This window comes from Engystomops pustulosus, chromosome 2, assembly GCF_040894005.1.
Source record: "Engystomops pustulosus chromosome 2, aEngPut4.maternal, whole genome shotgun sequence".
Taxonomy (NCBI): Eukaryota; Metazoa; Chordata; class Amphibia; order Anura; family Leptodactylidae; genus Engystomops; species Engystomops pustulosus.
The window spans coordinates 191,253,751-191,269,292 of record NC_092412.1 but is presented as its reverse complement, the minus strand read 5'-3'; the positions used below and the strand labels follow the sequence as shown (position 1 = coordinate 191,269,292).

Sequence of the window (15,542 nt, the reverse complement as noted above, 5' to 3'; positions counted from 1 at the left end):
TATTAAAGGGGTTTTCTAGGATCTGGAGAATATTGTTATAGCATTAGCAAAATAACAACACAATCAGGGGGTTGGACCTCCTTCCTATACAAGTGACAAAGGTCTTTATTATTAATGTTTTATGAAATCAGAGGCCGCCATCTTGGAGACACACACTTTCCTCCTGCATAAACTATGCAGACAGAGCAGGGGTGTCACTGATTCATGGGTTTGAAATAAATGAAGATAAACTGAAAGAAACATACTAGGTTTTAGAGAGTGTGTTAATAATATACAATATATACCTGTAAAACTGAGATATAATTGGACAAATTGAACAGTGCAACAGTAACTCAGAAGCTACAACCCGTCAATTGTTCTTACCTCCATCATCACAATCTTCTGGAGCTTTTGCCTTCTTGCACAGTCTGGGATCCAACCATGTAGTTGTTTTAGTGTTGTGGCTTATAAGAAGTAAAAAAAAAAAAACAAACAAACAAAAACATGAAAATCAACATCAGGCAATAGGATAATAATATTTGAAAGTATTAGATATTAGAAGTATAGCCAAAGATGGGCAAACCAAACTAGAACACTTGCTGTCACTCAAACCTGTAACACAACACTATAAATTGTAGTATTAACTTACTCAATGAAGTAGATCATTCCTGCATCTGTGTAGGCCATTTCCCAATTCTTTGGAAGAGGTTCCAAGTTTTCCCCTTGAGTTAAGTAATTCCTGAAGTCCATTGTACTATTTGTCTGGTTGTAACTAGGTACAGTTTTGCCCCAGTCTGTAGGTTCTGGTCTGTCTCGATGTTCTGAAACAATCACATGGACATTCATGGTACGGGGAGATACCATACACCATCATTGAAAACACAATCTCTTAAAGTTACAGCCATTTGACTACAGCTCTGAGTAACTTAGAGAACTATCATATTTGTGGTTGCAGTATCAAAGTATTAGTTACAATATTTACTTACAAAATTTAATGTAATGAAAATGCGATGTAAGTATGTATTTGTAATATTTTTAAGTAGCTGAATTTCCAGTGCACAATTTGTGGGGAATCAGGAGGAAAAAAATCAACAATTCTGTTGCAGCTTTTCTCTATACATTTTTAGGTTGCTGTGGCTTTGAAGTCAGCAGCAAAGAGGAATATCTGCTAGGAAAAAAAACACATCCACAACGTGTGTGTATGAGATTTTGTAAAATTTAATTAGTATTGCAGTATATGCTTATAACTAATTTGGATGGAGAAACCTTTTATATATAATATAATATATATAATATTATATTATATACAGGCGGTTGCCTACTTAAGAACACCCGACTTACAGATGACCCCTAGTTACAAACGGACCTCTGGGTTTTGGTAATTTACTGTACTTTAGCCCTAGGCTACACTAATCAGCTTTAACAGTTATCTGGTGTGTCTGGAATTAAGATTTATTATTAATCCTGGTTCTTATGACAACCCAACATTTTTAAAATCCAATTGTCACAGAGACCAAAAAAATTCTGTCTGGGGTTACAATTATATAGTATACAGTTCCAACTTACATACTAATTCAACTTAAGAACAAACCTACAGACCCTATCTTGTATGTAACCCAGGGACTGCCTGTACATACATATATTTACTTACCAAGATTTTCTCCATGTCGTATAACCAGTAGTGGATTATAATATGGGCGATTTGGACAGTAGCCCAGAGGCCAAGCCTTTTAGGGGGCCCATGGCCACCCAAACCACACATTAGATTTGATACCAAAAAGGATATTCACAAATGAAATCCTTGTACATCTGTTCCTGCTCTCAACATACTTGCGCCATTTCAGAAGCTAAGAAAGGCCTCCAAAGGGCCTGAAACTACAGATTGTTTCCCTCCAGTCTGCTTTCATTCTCCATTCCCCATAAAGCAGATTCTAGTACCATATGTAGTGATTCTAGACTTGAAGGGGCTATGATATTCATACAGCCTATGGCAGTCTTAATTCACCCATGTGTCTAACCAAAGTCTTACCTGCACTTCCACTGCTGCCATTCACAGCCTCTCTTTCTTCATCCTCTTCTTCCTCCGGGAGAGAAGAATCTGTACGCTGCATCTTACTGACCGAAGTGGTTCTTTTCCGTGTTGTCTCTGTGTCAAAGTCCCCATCAAACAGGACTCCATCCACTGGATCAGGCTGGAAAGGACTAGGCTCAGCTGGAGGCTTTGGGGTACCATAGAAATTGCCTATGTAGACATACAAGATGAACAGACATGAATTGTGAGGATATATAAATAACATTTAATGAAATCAAAGTGTAATACAAAAACTAACTCCTAATTATTACTTTGGTTTTAAAAGGTTAAAGATAAGAAGATCTATTTTTATGATAAACTATGGAGAGGCCATTAATACGGTTAACCCTAGAACCATGGTTTCAGATCCAGCTGTATGATCCAGGTGTGATGTTTAATAAACCCATTATATTGATACTTGCCACTTATCAGACAAACTGCATTTTTTCCCCATTTACCTAAAACTAACAACATGTACTACATATTAACGAATGAATAAGCCATAAGTTCTGTAATTTGGTCATCAATAGGTCCTTACACATAGATATATCTAAGATGTCAAAATCAGATTATGGGATTTGATAATAAAATTCAGTAGGAGAGACACACAGTAGGATGCAATAGATTTCATTTTACTGTACGACATATCCTAAAAATCTGTTTCACAAAACATTTGTAAAAAAAAATGCAAAAAATATGTGCAAAACGTTATTAGTCATGAGATCTGCCTTTCTCCACTCATCCTTAGACTCCGGCTTCTGTTCATAATTGTCTCAACTCTTCAGCAACCAAAACAATTGCAACCCATTTGTTACACTAACATTCATGTGCTTTACATCCAGCCGCAGTAGAAGATATTTAATCCCACTGCAGTTTTTCTAGAAAAGACAACAAAATGGTGCAGCGCACTTTAATTCTCTCTCCACATGTTGCAGGCAGAAACGTGTACTCTATTACCATGCCAGGGGGCAATAAATCCCAATTCTGCATTGATAATAAGCTTAACTTTGCCCATTTGCAGTGAAACGGACAAGAACGCCTGATCTGTGCTATATGTAATAAAGATGAGCGTGGAGTGTGTGTCTGAATGCTAAATGCTGTAGCAGTGATTCTTTCCACAGTATTTCAAGATAGACTTTCAATGGAAGTATCCGAGAATCAACATTTTGATAATGAATAGCTGCATTGAATGGTACCTATACAATTTAATCTTGAATCAATCTAAATTTTATGGGCATGATATCGGGGGTAAGCAATGTTATATATGTTTTTTTCTCTTATGTCTCCTAAACGGAAATTTACTCTGGGTCTCCCAAAATAGGCTGTCAGGTCACAGAGGTCTCAGAGCAAACTGAAGGTCCTGTATTTTATCCCAACTGCTTTATTCCCACCTGTACTAAGAGTAAAGAAGTGAAGTTTCTGGGTTTTTACAACTACCCTCCAGCTCAGGGACCATTGTGAATTAGAGTAGCACTGCAGAGACTACTACTAAATATATAGAACACAAGTCATACATTGCTCCAAAAGTGTTCTTACAAACGTACTCATGGCAGATTTTTCTAAAACGTAATCTGAAAGTAATATTGCGTGCATGAGACCAAAATGGTAGCAAAAAGAAGAAATATTTGTCCCATGGTTACAGTTAGACTTGGTAATATCCTTCTACATCCATCAACTTGTCTTTTTCCCACAATGCCTGCTTGTGCCATCATGCTATCTAAAAAAAAACAAAAAAAAAAAAAAAACTGATCATGGTGCAGTTCTGATTCTCACAAGCCCACGGTGGTTTCTTTCTACGGTGGGCAGAGTTCAGCATGGACAGTCATGTAGGGTATGTCTTGACACTGTAGCTCTTCTGTAAGACTGGACTAAAGTAGGTTCATATCTTGCTTTTTGCACATTTAGCATGTATGCCAAGAAAGCTCCCGTCACACAAATGCTAAATGTGTATATAGGTATATATCAGCAGGTGGGGGCATCCTTTTTTCCTCCATCTGCTCAGTATACATAGAGTTCAGCATGAAACCTCCTGGTATATCCTTACAAACGTGATAGGAATATAGCCTTTGCTCTCAGTACACAACGAATAACCAGATGTCCTTCCATTATCCATTTTTGGTAGATATTCACAATTAAATATACAGAAAACCCTAAACTTGCTTTCTCAGAGATGTTCTGATCCGGCGTCCAGCCATTACAAATGTGGGTGTAGTCATGTCTACAGTTAAGCTTATACATTTTGACTGCTTCAAGATCTGAGAGTGCCCTCATCACAGGGATAATGTTATTCACTACAATTGGTGTCACATAGGATTTCTGATCTATGACCAAAACACTAAAGTAATAAGTATTACAGCCACAACCACAAATTAACAACATGGAACATTTTCTTGCCACAGACCAATTTCCTTTTAGCTCAGAAAGGATTTGCTATATGCTGGATGATGCTAAGCTTACTGCTTCGTGTCAAAGAAAAGTGTTTGAAATGATCAAAAAGCAGCACTGCAATCCCTCCAAGACCCAATGTACACAATGAAAGAATGAAAGATAATGGGACCAGTACGTTGAAGAAGATACGAGAAACCTTTCTAAAGCACTGATTCTTGAATCCAAGCTCATCCATTGCTACACCTTCCATAGTAACGTATTGAATTCAACATGAAAAACTGTTATCCTGCAGCACCTTTCCAACTGGGCACATCTTATACAAAACACTATAATGGGCCAATCTACGCCGTATTTAAAGAATGCCGGAATTACACTATAATCTGCGGCAGACCATTTTGCAAACCTAAGTCATGTTATTAAAAGTTTCCTGAAGTAACAAAAAAAAAAATACTAAACTTTTAGCATTTTTTTAAATCTGAATGTTTCAGCAAAGTAGAAAGAATACTATGGGATGTAACATGTCTGATTTAGTAAAAGGAAGAATTTTAAGGTTACACTGTGGGCAAAACTAATATACAGTGTTTTATGCCTACACTTCAACCTACATACAATGACAATAACGTGACTGGAGGTAACATCATGATCATTGGCGGCAGCTAATAACTGGCCACTACCTGCTGCCGATGTTCACTCCTCCCACTTTCAATGGTAAGGGGAAGGAACAAGAGAATGTATAACGCTGTGGGTGAGATTTATCAGAAGTGTCCGAGAACAGAACTGTGGTCGTAGGCCATGACAATCAATTAGAGCTCAGCTTTCATTTTCCCAAATCTGTTCATAAAATTTAAAGCTGATCTCTGATTGGTTTCCATAGTTGACTAGAATAGTTCTGCTCTCAGACACTTCTGATAAATCTCCCCCTGTATATGAATACAGTGGGATACATCTTAGCCCTCCATTGTATGGGTACGTCAGGAATCCTCCTGAGGTATCCATGTAATGTAGAGCCAAAACGTGATGGAAATGGAGCCTTCCGTTATTGTGCACATTAACCTATTATCCAACCACTATTAGAAAGCATGCAACAAATGTATTTAAATAATAATGTTTTGCTCTGGACTTTTATTTTTTATATCCAGGCGGTCTCCTACTTAAGAACAACAGACTTACAGACAACCCCTAGATGTTGGTAATTTACTGTACTTTAGTCCTTGCTTACAATAAACAGCTATAACAGTTATTAAGAGTTTCTGCAATTAAGCTTAATTGTTATTCCTTGTTCTTATGACAATCCAATAATTTTAAAATCCAAGTGTCAAAATGTTTCATTTTAAAACAAGAAGTTTGGATGTGGACATCTATGCATCAACAATTTTTGGGTCACAAATACGATTAAAGGCACCCAATATCTAGGAATAGAATGGAAAAGACAAAAAATAATCTTGTCAATCTTGCCTGCATGGGAAGATGACCAAAATGCTGCAGACAGGAAAACAGTCTTGAAGAAAACATGGGAAAATAAAGTAATTCTCATCAAGTAAATTTTTTTTTATGGTGACAGGTGGAGCTTAGCTTTTGGGCAAGGCCTTCTGCAGACAATGTACACAAAGGAGGCTCCCGCTCCAAACAGTTATCTTACAACCAATGACTATAAGAGAAGGAAGATGAGGAGGCCTTACGTACATAGAAATCATTCATGATGTGGCTCTCTTTTTTAATAATCTTAGGTACTAATTAATAATTTATGAAAAGTAGTCCAATCTGCATTATGTGCAGTTTGTCCTTTGAGTGTGCAGGACGCACCAGATGTTGAATAGTAGTGCACAATTTTCAGTAATCTGGCGTACCCTGCACTGCTTGGGAAGTGGGCAACATCTTTTTTTAGGTGCACCTTTAACACATAGGGGGTCATTTACCAAGGGCCCAATTCGCGGTTTCCCGACGTGTTACCCGAATATTTCCGATTTGCGCCAATTTTCACTGTATTGCCCCGGGATTTTGGGGCACGCAATCGGATTGTGCCGCATCGGCACTGGCATGCACTCGACGGAAATCAGGGGGCGTGGCCGAACGAAAACCCGACGGATTCGGAAAATCTGCCGCATTTAAAAAAAAAAAAAAAAAAAAATGTTGCGGAACTTGCATTTACCTCATATAGGCCGGTGAACTTCAGGGCATTCCAGCGGGCCTCGGGGAACTTCAGCGCAACAGGGCCACTTGGTGGACGTCGGAGGAACTACCTTAGTGAATCCTGGCCAGACCCAAATCCACCGCACAGAACGCGACGCTGGATTGCGAATGGACCGGGTAAGTAAATCTGCCCCATAGTGTGCAGCACAATTCTGTCCAGTCGCTTTAATAAATGTGTATTAAAAGTCTGAATAAGCACTAACATGCATCTTTAGTTGCACAATTTTCTGTCTGTGCAGCCACAACACAAAACTGGTGCAAACAGTTTTTAAATACATGTGCAAAGCTCCAAAAACATTCTTTCTACGTTGATGCAGCCGGTTTATCAGATCTGGGCCACTATCTTTGCAGGAAAATGGTACCAGAATCAAAGGCCAATGGACTTTATCATAGTCAATTCTTTTGTGTCCATTGGTCTAAATATCTGCAGCTTTTGCAGAATTTGTTGTATAGAGCAAAACATGGGAAACCGTAAGAGAGATAAACATTATGATTAGGGAGGATCAGATCTAAGGGATCTTACAATCATCCAAAGAAAAAAAAAAAAACTATGGTCCCTAGCTACCGCTTATTAGGAAGAACTGGTATGGCGCCACAATTGTCCATCATTTTTCTTAGTGCAAAATTTCATTTAAAATTCATTATATCCAGAGGCAAACATTACATTTTCTGTTCCACAAGAACATTTACGATGATCCAGTTATTGATATTCTAATATATTTTTCACTGAACAAAATGTACAATTTCCAGGCGGTTTGCTTGGCAAAAAGAATGTGGATTGTCATCAGCTATATATTGTACTAAGTGTGCCAGCATTTACAAAAATAAGAACAAATCTACTATAAAGGCCATAAAATAAAGTGGTATCGCTATAAAACTGAGTGGTAAGCGGATGCGATCCAAGACTTGGCTCCCTGAGCAGGAAATGTTCTCAGTAGAAATGAAGGAACTGTAAATATGCACATAGATTTTAAGAAACTGTGCTTGGAGATAAATGAAAGATAATTTAGATACCGCAATTTTGTCTCTTGTGCAATTAAAATCGACCAGTAAACAAATTCATACTTCATAATTTATCGATATTTAAATTTAATCTAAATTACAAATATTTGCCATGACCTTAACACATGGCGGATTACTGGAGCAGTTTGCCAAGGCCAGAATTACCTTTTTAATAGCCTGTAGGTAGATAGACTTCACTTCTATAAGTCACTATAACTGATACTAAATGGAAGGACTTTATTTTATTACCAGCATTTACATTAGATATTCTCTTTTCTTAATGGAAGAGAACACTAAGTGAAAAACAGTGTTGTACCTGCATTGATAAATCTCATTAGGTGCATTACATTTTTAGAATGTTTTCTCTGCAGCCTCTGTATAATCTGTAAATTTTAGTTCCTCCGGATCTGGTAGATGGAGGTGTAGCTGCTGTGACTGAGCACCTACCAGCTAAAGCTCTCCTTTTTCAATACAGAAGACTACTTTAAGTCCCTACTATTCGGTCCTCCGCTTACTGAACTCCTCTCTCCTCTACAATACGATTTCATATGACTTTTAATGGCTTCCATTAGTGTCCGTTTGCACCACTTCCAATAGGCTTCATATGGAAGCTGCAGCTACAGCCCGATTTTGGTTGCAAGACTGAGGGAAGTGGTGCCAATGGACACTAATGAAAGCCATTAAAAGTCCACAGAAATGAAAGCACATTTTAAAAGATCCATTAGACTTATGTCAACATCATTTTAGCCAAAGAAGATAATGACAGAGGTCCAAACACAGGTTTGTACTGGGCCTTTGAGACTATTTCATCTGCCCATACTCTTAAACATGTATCACTGTTAGCCTCACATGCTGCATTCGTTTTTCTTTAGTGATGCAGAAATCCCCCCTTACTCCCTTCTTATATACACTGTGCTTACCCCAAAGCCTTTGGGCAGATTTTGTAGAGTTTGGGAGGCCAATGCACGTACTTCACTTTAGGGACCTGACTCAACCTACAACTAAACACTTTCTCCCTTTAAATGCATTAGATCAATTCAAGGCGGCAATTGATGCCTACCCTCAAATGTACCAGTTCTGTCTCCAGAGCCTGGGTTCCACTGTAATACTGCCCCTTACAGAGTTTTGCGGAGGAGCTACAGAGGCTAATCCGCTCAATGGGCTTATTTCAGACCTTTATGCCTTAGTCCTGACACAGATGTACCCAGAACCAGTCCGACATGCCTATATGCAGAGATGGGAGGGCTGGCTGGGAAAAACATTCCTGGAGTCAAGTTGGAAAGCCATCTGGGATAGAGCACCCAAAGGCTCCCTGTCAGCTTTGTAAAAGGAAAACCAATACAAGATTCTGATGCAGTGGTATCATACCCCTGCGCTGCTTTAGAAACTCAATCTGCTTATCCCCCATGTCTGCTGGAGATGTGATGCTCATGGGGCCTCTTTGTTTCATATATTCTGGGATTGTATGCTTATACAACCCTTCTAAGACGAAGTTCATGTTATCTTGGAAAGGGTTCTGGGGTACATCTGTTGGGATGTGAAAACCTAAATTGTTCCTCTACATCTTAAGTGCTGCAAAAACCTTGATCTCTTTGTCCTGTAAACGGGCAGTCCCGTTTGCAACCACAAAAAGTCTGAATACTATTCAAAAGTAAAATAACTAAGATACAATAAAACACTTTTACAGGAGAAATGCCAAAAATGACCAAATCTAAACTTTTCAAATAAAAAGTGATGAAAAGGTCACGTAATTGCTAAAATGGCTTTAAAAAATGACATCTTACATAGCTCTGTACACCAAAGTACATGCATTTTAAATGGCAACATATATAGGGTAAACATATATTCTTACCTAAAAATAATTATAAAAAACAACATAATATAAATTTAGAAAAAAAAAGGTAGGGGGGGGGGGAATGTCCCTTGCACTGCACTGTAAAAACAAACAAATTTGGATTAAGTTCCAGTACATTTACTGTAATACTAAATGGTGGCACTTAAAATAATAACTTTTCCAAAGGAAACAAGCACTTATATAGCGATGTAGAAAAAAAAAAAAAGTTACGGCTTTTTGAAAAAAATTTAAATGCAAAACCTTAAAGAGTTATACGAATTTTATAAAGAAAGAATAAAAGTTTTTATAAATCTGGACATTTCTTTCATGTTAAAGATCGTTCCAAAATATAACCTGCGATGATATGCAAAATCCCTATATCAACAATGCACATCTGAACTAGGCCATCCGAATGCCATGGGAATTTACCAATGATTATGATGTTTGTTTTCTTCTGTGCAGAGCAATACTGGAAAGGAAGAATGCACCTAATGTCTCCGGCACGCCTGCTTCTGAAATCTATTTGTTTTGTCGTGGTTGAAGGAACAAGAGCAAATCCCTCCAACCTCTGACCTTCTCCAGATGCCCACAGAAGATTTAGGTTTACCTGTACAAATAGCTGTAAACATTACTAGAACAAACCCTGTTGTCACATTTAATTTCTGTCCTTAGTGTTAGGAGACTCTTTTTCAGATTACAAAACCAGAAAATCTGTAGAATTTTAAAAGGAGAAAATTCAATTGCTATTTCCTCTCCCGTCTAATTCATTCCCTAGGCCAGATCGGCAACGAGCATCCTCTTTATCTTGTTCATTCTCAACAGGTCATGGCTGATTACTTCATGGGTAAAGTGGATGTGATTCATAATTACATTTCTGACCTCTCAGCATCATCTCGGCTACTTCTTAATCCTCTTCAATCACCTTTGAGCTACAGCTTGAGATGCAGATGGGTCACAAGGTCTCTAATCCCATCCATTGTTCCTTGTTTTCTACAAGCTATTATTTATCCCTCTTGGTTTTCGTGCCCATCATTTACTATAGCTAGAAACCTGTACAGACAGCTATTAATTCTGATGAAACTCGATCCAAATCCCAATCATACTTGATCACCTCTGCATTTAACTACGGTAGGTGTCCACAATGAGATGCACCATGCACACAGGTGTCCTGGTTATGGCAGAAAGTTTGTATAATGAAAAATTACCTGATGCTTCAACATAGTTTCTGTAGGGATTATCAATGTTCTCAGTTCTCAGATAATAGTTACGAACATGTTTGTGCATAATCCACTAAAAAGGTGACCATGTAGGAGGTACTGAATGTCAGTCTTAATTTCCTCCCCTTTACTAGGTGGCTATGTCCGTCTGGTTGCACCTGGAGCGGATTTCAGATGTAGACTTTGCAGTTTTTTCTGGTTAGTAAATAACATTAAAGCCCCCACTAGCCCCACTCCCCATACATGAAAGATCAGATTCATGAGATGGATATAAGACACAATGACACACTCTGCTCTGCAGTGCTTCCCCCTTCCCTCAGATCACCTTATCTTGTCTGTAGAGTTTGTAGCTACTCTGCACACTACAGCTGGCCAGGAAGTGCCTCTGTCTGTAGTGTCATCTGCCTCCTTCGCCTCCCTCTGCAGTATAAGAGACACTATTCAGGTGGTAACCAGGGACAACCAAAATACAGGTTGGAATTATCTCTATGAGAGGCTGTATTTTTGTAAATAACATTGAATTAGAGATTGTGATATTTGTTAACCTGAGTATATTTAAGAATCTTGTCTTTGTAGGAATACCCTTTAAGACACTAAATAAATATGCCCCAGTTTGGCTATGTCCCCTAGGCAGTAAACATATGATTACAGTGCACAAAAGAATCTGCAATGATATTTACAGCACTTACCATCATATGTTCCACTCTCCAGCAACACCCCACTATCTTCTAAGGCTTTGAATTGATCAACTGTGATAAAATTATAATCAACACCAGGGACTTCTCCATCTCTTGGTGACCGTGTAGTACCTTAAATGAAAAAAACAAAAATACATCAGCACATAAACATGCATATCGCAATGTCAGGATTATATAACAAAAGGTTAAAACATAAATTAAAAAAAATCAGATAAAGATTGTTGTCTGCAGGGACTTTGAAAATCAAGGACCAAGATGAAAACTCAAGAAGTTCAAGAAGTTCAAGAAATTCTCATTTGAGAGAACTATTTTCTGTGAAACTAGGGCAATGAATTATGTAGTAAGAGGGAATGCAATGAACAGACACGTTTATGTGAAGTCTTGGAGGCATGGCAAAATCTGAAGGGGAACAGAATAATGTTCAATGTTACCGAATTAACAAATGTACCAATGTCATCGGGTGGGCAGAAAAGTGTTGTATCACCCGTAGCAGGAATCATGGATATAAGCTCACTTCTACCTATTAATAACTAACATATTATCGGACTATTTTATTCAATTACGATACTACTCTATGGTGCCCTATTTCACCTCCATGGCCGACCACACCTGCAACCAAGTTTGATACTGCCCTGTAGAGAGAACAATTAATTAATTTGACTTTTTGGGGCCCACAATTTTCACACAACACAGGTCCGATTGCGGTTTTGCTCTGCCTCTGCATACATCATATGCAGACTTACAGAATTTAAATTAGGTAACCATGAATGTAACAGGACTACTATCACTAATCCATAAACCACCCTCAGTAAAAAGTTGTGATCTAATACGAGGTAAACTATTCAAATTAAATTGCAGAACATAACACCTGCTGGGCCAAATCTCAGCCGACAAATACAAAAAAAACTAATGTTACATAAAAGTGACACACACTTACAGCATTCCAATGAGTTTTTAGACCCTTAGTTAGGTTTCACACATCATTTACACATTATCATCAGTTAGGCAACAGCTGACAGAACAGAATGAATAATGGATACCGGTGGTCTATGCCAGACTGCCCTCATCCGACTTCTGGGCTACAAACAGACGAGAAATATGGCCAACTCGATTTCCCTTAATACACTCGAAGAAGCACCTAAGTTTCTTAGATATTTTATTTTGATCCTCTTCCGAATAATTCCACACTTTTTTAGTCATCCATCATTTTTTGTAAAGTTTTGCTTTACTATTTTAGCCCTCTTTTTCTAGCTTGTAACAAATGCCCTCACATAATTTGTGCAATACTTAGCTGAAGTGGAGGTGTTATATACAATCCATTTGCATTAATTGTACAAAATAATCATCAATGAATGAATGTGGCCTTTAAAGCAGGAAGGTGTCAAAGTGCAGCCCCTCACTCCTATCGTTTCATCTGACCATGTTACTACTCTGTGATGTCTTATTTTGTTTGTACCCCATGATCTGTAAAGTGCTGCAGAATATGAAGACGCTATATATAAAAATGTATTAATACTATTACGGTATATTATTTACGTTTACAGGAAAAAAAACACGGTACTCAGTTCTATGAGCCACTATTAAAAGGATTGACTGTACAGGCTACAATTAACAGCAATGCTCAAAGTGTTAGCAAGCGCTCTTTATGGTTTGTAAAGTAATTGTATAAAAGAGTTCAACAAACTGAGGCTAAATACTGTGTCCTCACCTGTTTAAATAAAATGTGTCCCCTATCCACAATTACAATACAGTCCTATAGTAGACCCCCTCTCATGGCTTGTATTTCTCGCAGCAGCCTCTTATCAAGACTGGTATTGGCCATAATTATCCGTGACAAATCTTCAACACTGACCCTTCAACAGGACACAAACTGTGGTTTAAGCGTAAAAAGCTTCCCTAATTGGTCTCCCCTGGATTTCTTTTCCAAAATAATAGCCACGCTTGTTACAAGCTGGCATAAAAGGATTAACTAATAAGCCGGGACAGACAGCAGATGTGCCGGACAGAGGCGTGTTCCGGGTCAATATTTGATGCCCTCCTTGAGTCTCCTTCGGTAAAGACGAGACTTGTTACACGTTGGGTTCTATAGTTTGTTTGTTTTTTTAACTTATCTATAATTTTACCATTAAAAGATAAGAAAAATAAAAGTTCATAAATTCCAAAAAAAAAGCCTCTGAAAAGCAACACAGCCTTTCTACATTTATACTTTAAACTACATTGTACTTTAAACTACTTTATTTATATGGACAAATAATACTATACAGAAGCACAATGCTGGGCATTGAGAGATAAAACAAGGACAGAAATCCTGGAGGACAGGTAGCCAATTTGTATAGAAGCTACTGCTGCCACCTAAAATTGCAAATTAATCGACTAGTATAAACAAACCTATAGACATCAATAAAAGAATTTATACTATTCATCGGCTTCTTGTGATAACTACTTTGTAAAAATACAAAAAATTCTCAATCAACTTGAAGGAACCTTCTCAGGTACAAGTAGAAGTAAATAAGGATTAAAGCATCTATAATGCATATGGTATACCAATGACGGTCCCACACAATGATTGGTAGTAGGCTGGGCACTAATGTCAGTTTAGAGATCGCAATAGCTTTTAAAATCTCTAGTCATTTGGTTAACCTTCAAAAGGCCAACCCGACTAATTAAAAACAGAAATATTTACATTTAACTCTACAATGGTGTAGGGCCCCATTTCTCCTTGTGCAAAATGACAGTCGGTACTGCAAAGCCATAACGGAAATAAGCGCCGGCACCAGCTCACCCTGAGCTGGTGCACGGCATTTGCAGCTTATAACCACCATCGGAAGTGGTAGGTTTCCTTTAAAGGGTCAAGCACTTACATTTAGGATAGCTATCCAATAGGTGGCACTATAAGGGCAGCTTTCTTGCTCATGCATGAAAATTAAAGTATGCCTTTAATTACATACAAGAAATTACATTGAAGGTCATTAGGGCTCATTATTGTGGTCCCACACTATTCACAAGATTGAAGGTCAGTTGTACTTGACATCATCAGAAACTACCCTTTAAAAGTCTATTATATGTAAACCACTGAAAATATGAACTTGAATGTAATTTTTCTACACCGAGACCATTAAATGATTTCTCTATTAGTAACAGGGTTTGCCGACTGCTATCATTGCCTAGATAATTCTACCTCTACAGGTAGCAAGTCATTGCACATAACCAGGATTACTCCATGGACAGATAATAATCTTTATTTATATAGCGCCATCCTCTGGGCTTTACAAATCATAGGGGACAAATATAATAAAACATGACAGAGTACAAACATTCACAAAAGGAGTGAGGTCCCTGGTTGCAAGAGCTTACAGTCTGAGATAGCTAGAAGTAACAGCAACATGAAATAATACTGAATGCATAAAAAATAAAGTACTACTATTGACACAAATGTAATAATCTGAAGAAAAAGAACAAATTCATTTATAAAAATGAAGTGAAATCTGTCTATGCCAATTAGAACTGCTGTCATTCAGGAGAATGATCCCTACAGGACTCATAAATCTTACTACTTCACTGCAGTCATGAAAGGAAAGGCCATTTTTCACACTGGCTAAAAGTGAATATATTAACAGCGCAAGATTTATGCTGCCAGCGTGATAAGATGAAATCAGAAGGGATGGGGAGAAACGTTATAATTGATGAAATTTGCCTTGGGGATCAATAGAGAGGCAGTGATTCTGGACCATAAAATAATCACATTACAAGTAGCCTGAGCCGTAAAATATACTGAGCTTTAACTAAACTTGGTTTGAGCCTACGTATGCAGCAAGGACAATAATAAATCCAACATCTAAAATGTGGCGGCGCGCATTCAGAAGAAAACTGCTACTAGGAATGTAGTTAAGTTTTGTAGTCCATGACACCTCCGACTTCTACGTTCCACACATGTCCATGCGTTGCGTCTAAGAAGCTCATGAGCTTTCTGATCAGTCACTGCAGCAGCGAACCGAGGACTGGGCCGACAGGTGGCAGGGGATTCAGAAAATGTAAGTTTCTGTGTCCCAACCCTTACATGTAGGGTACATGTGTTCCCTTTATGCCATTAATGGCCTGCCAGCTTCAGAGTTGCACGCAGCTCCATAAGAGAAGAGGACTGCTTTGGGGGAATGGGGAAAGGT

At 38.1% G+C, this 15,542-nt stretch overlaps 1 protein-coding gene across 2 annotated transcripts in view; it reads right to left on the bottom strand.

The window, feature by feature from the left end:
• MAGI3 (membrane associated guanylate kinase, WW and PDZ domain containing 3) overlaps positions 1–15,542 on the bottom strand; it is a 176,936-nt gene that overhangs the window by 62,870 nt on the left and 98,524 nt on the right. For both annotated transcript variants that reach the window (XM_072137627.1, XM_072137628.1), the window contains exons 3-6: positions 11,371–11,490; positions 2,009–2,221; positions 629–800; positions 364–443 (exon numbers count right to left, since the gene is read on the bottom strand). In XM_072137627.1, the coding sequence (XP_071993728.1) occupies positions 364–443; positions 629–800; positions 2,009–2,221; positions 11,371–11,490 (585 nt within the window). The remainder of the gene's footprint in view (positions 1–363; positions 444–628; positions 801–2,008; positions 2,222–11,370; positions 11,491–15,542) is intronic.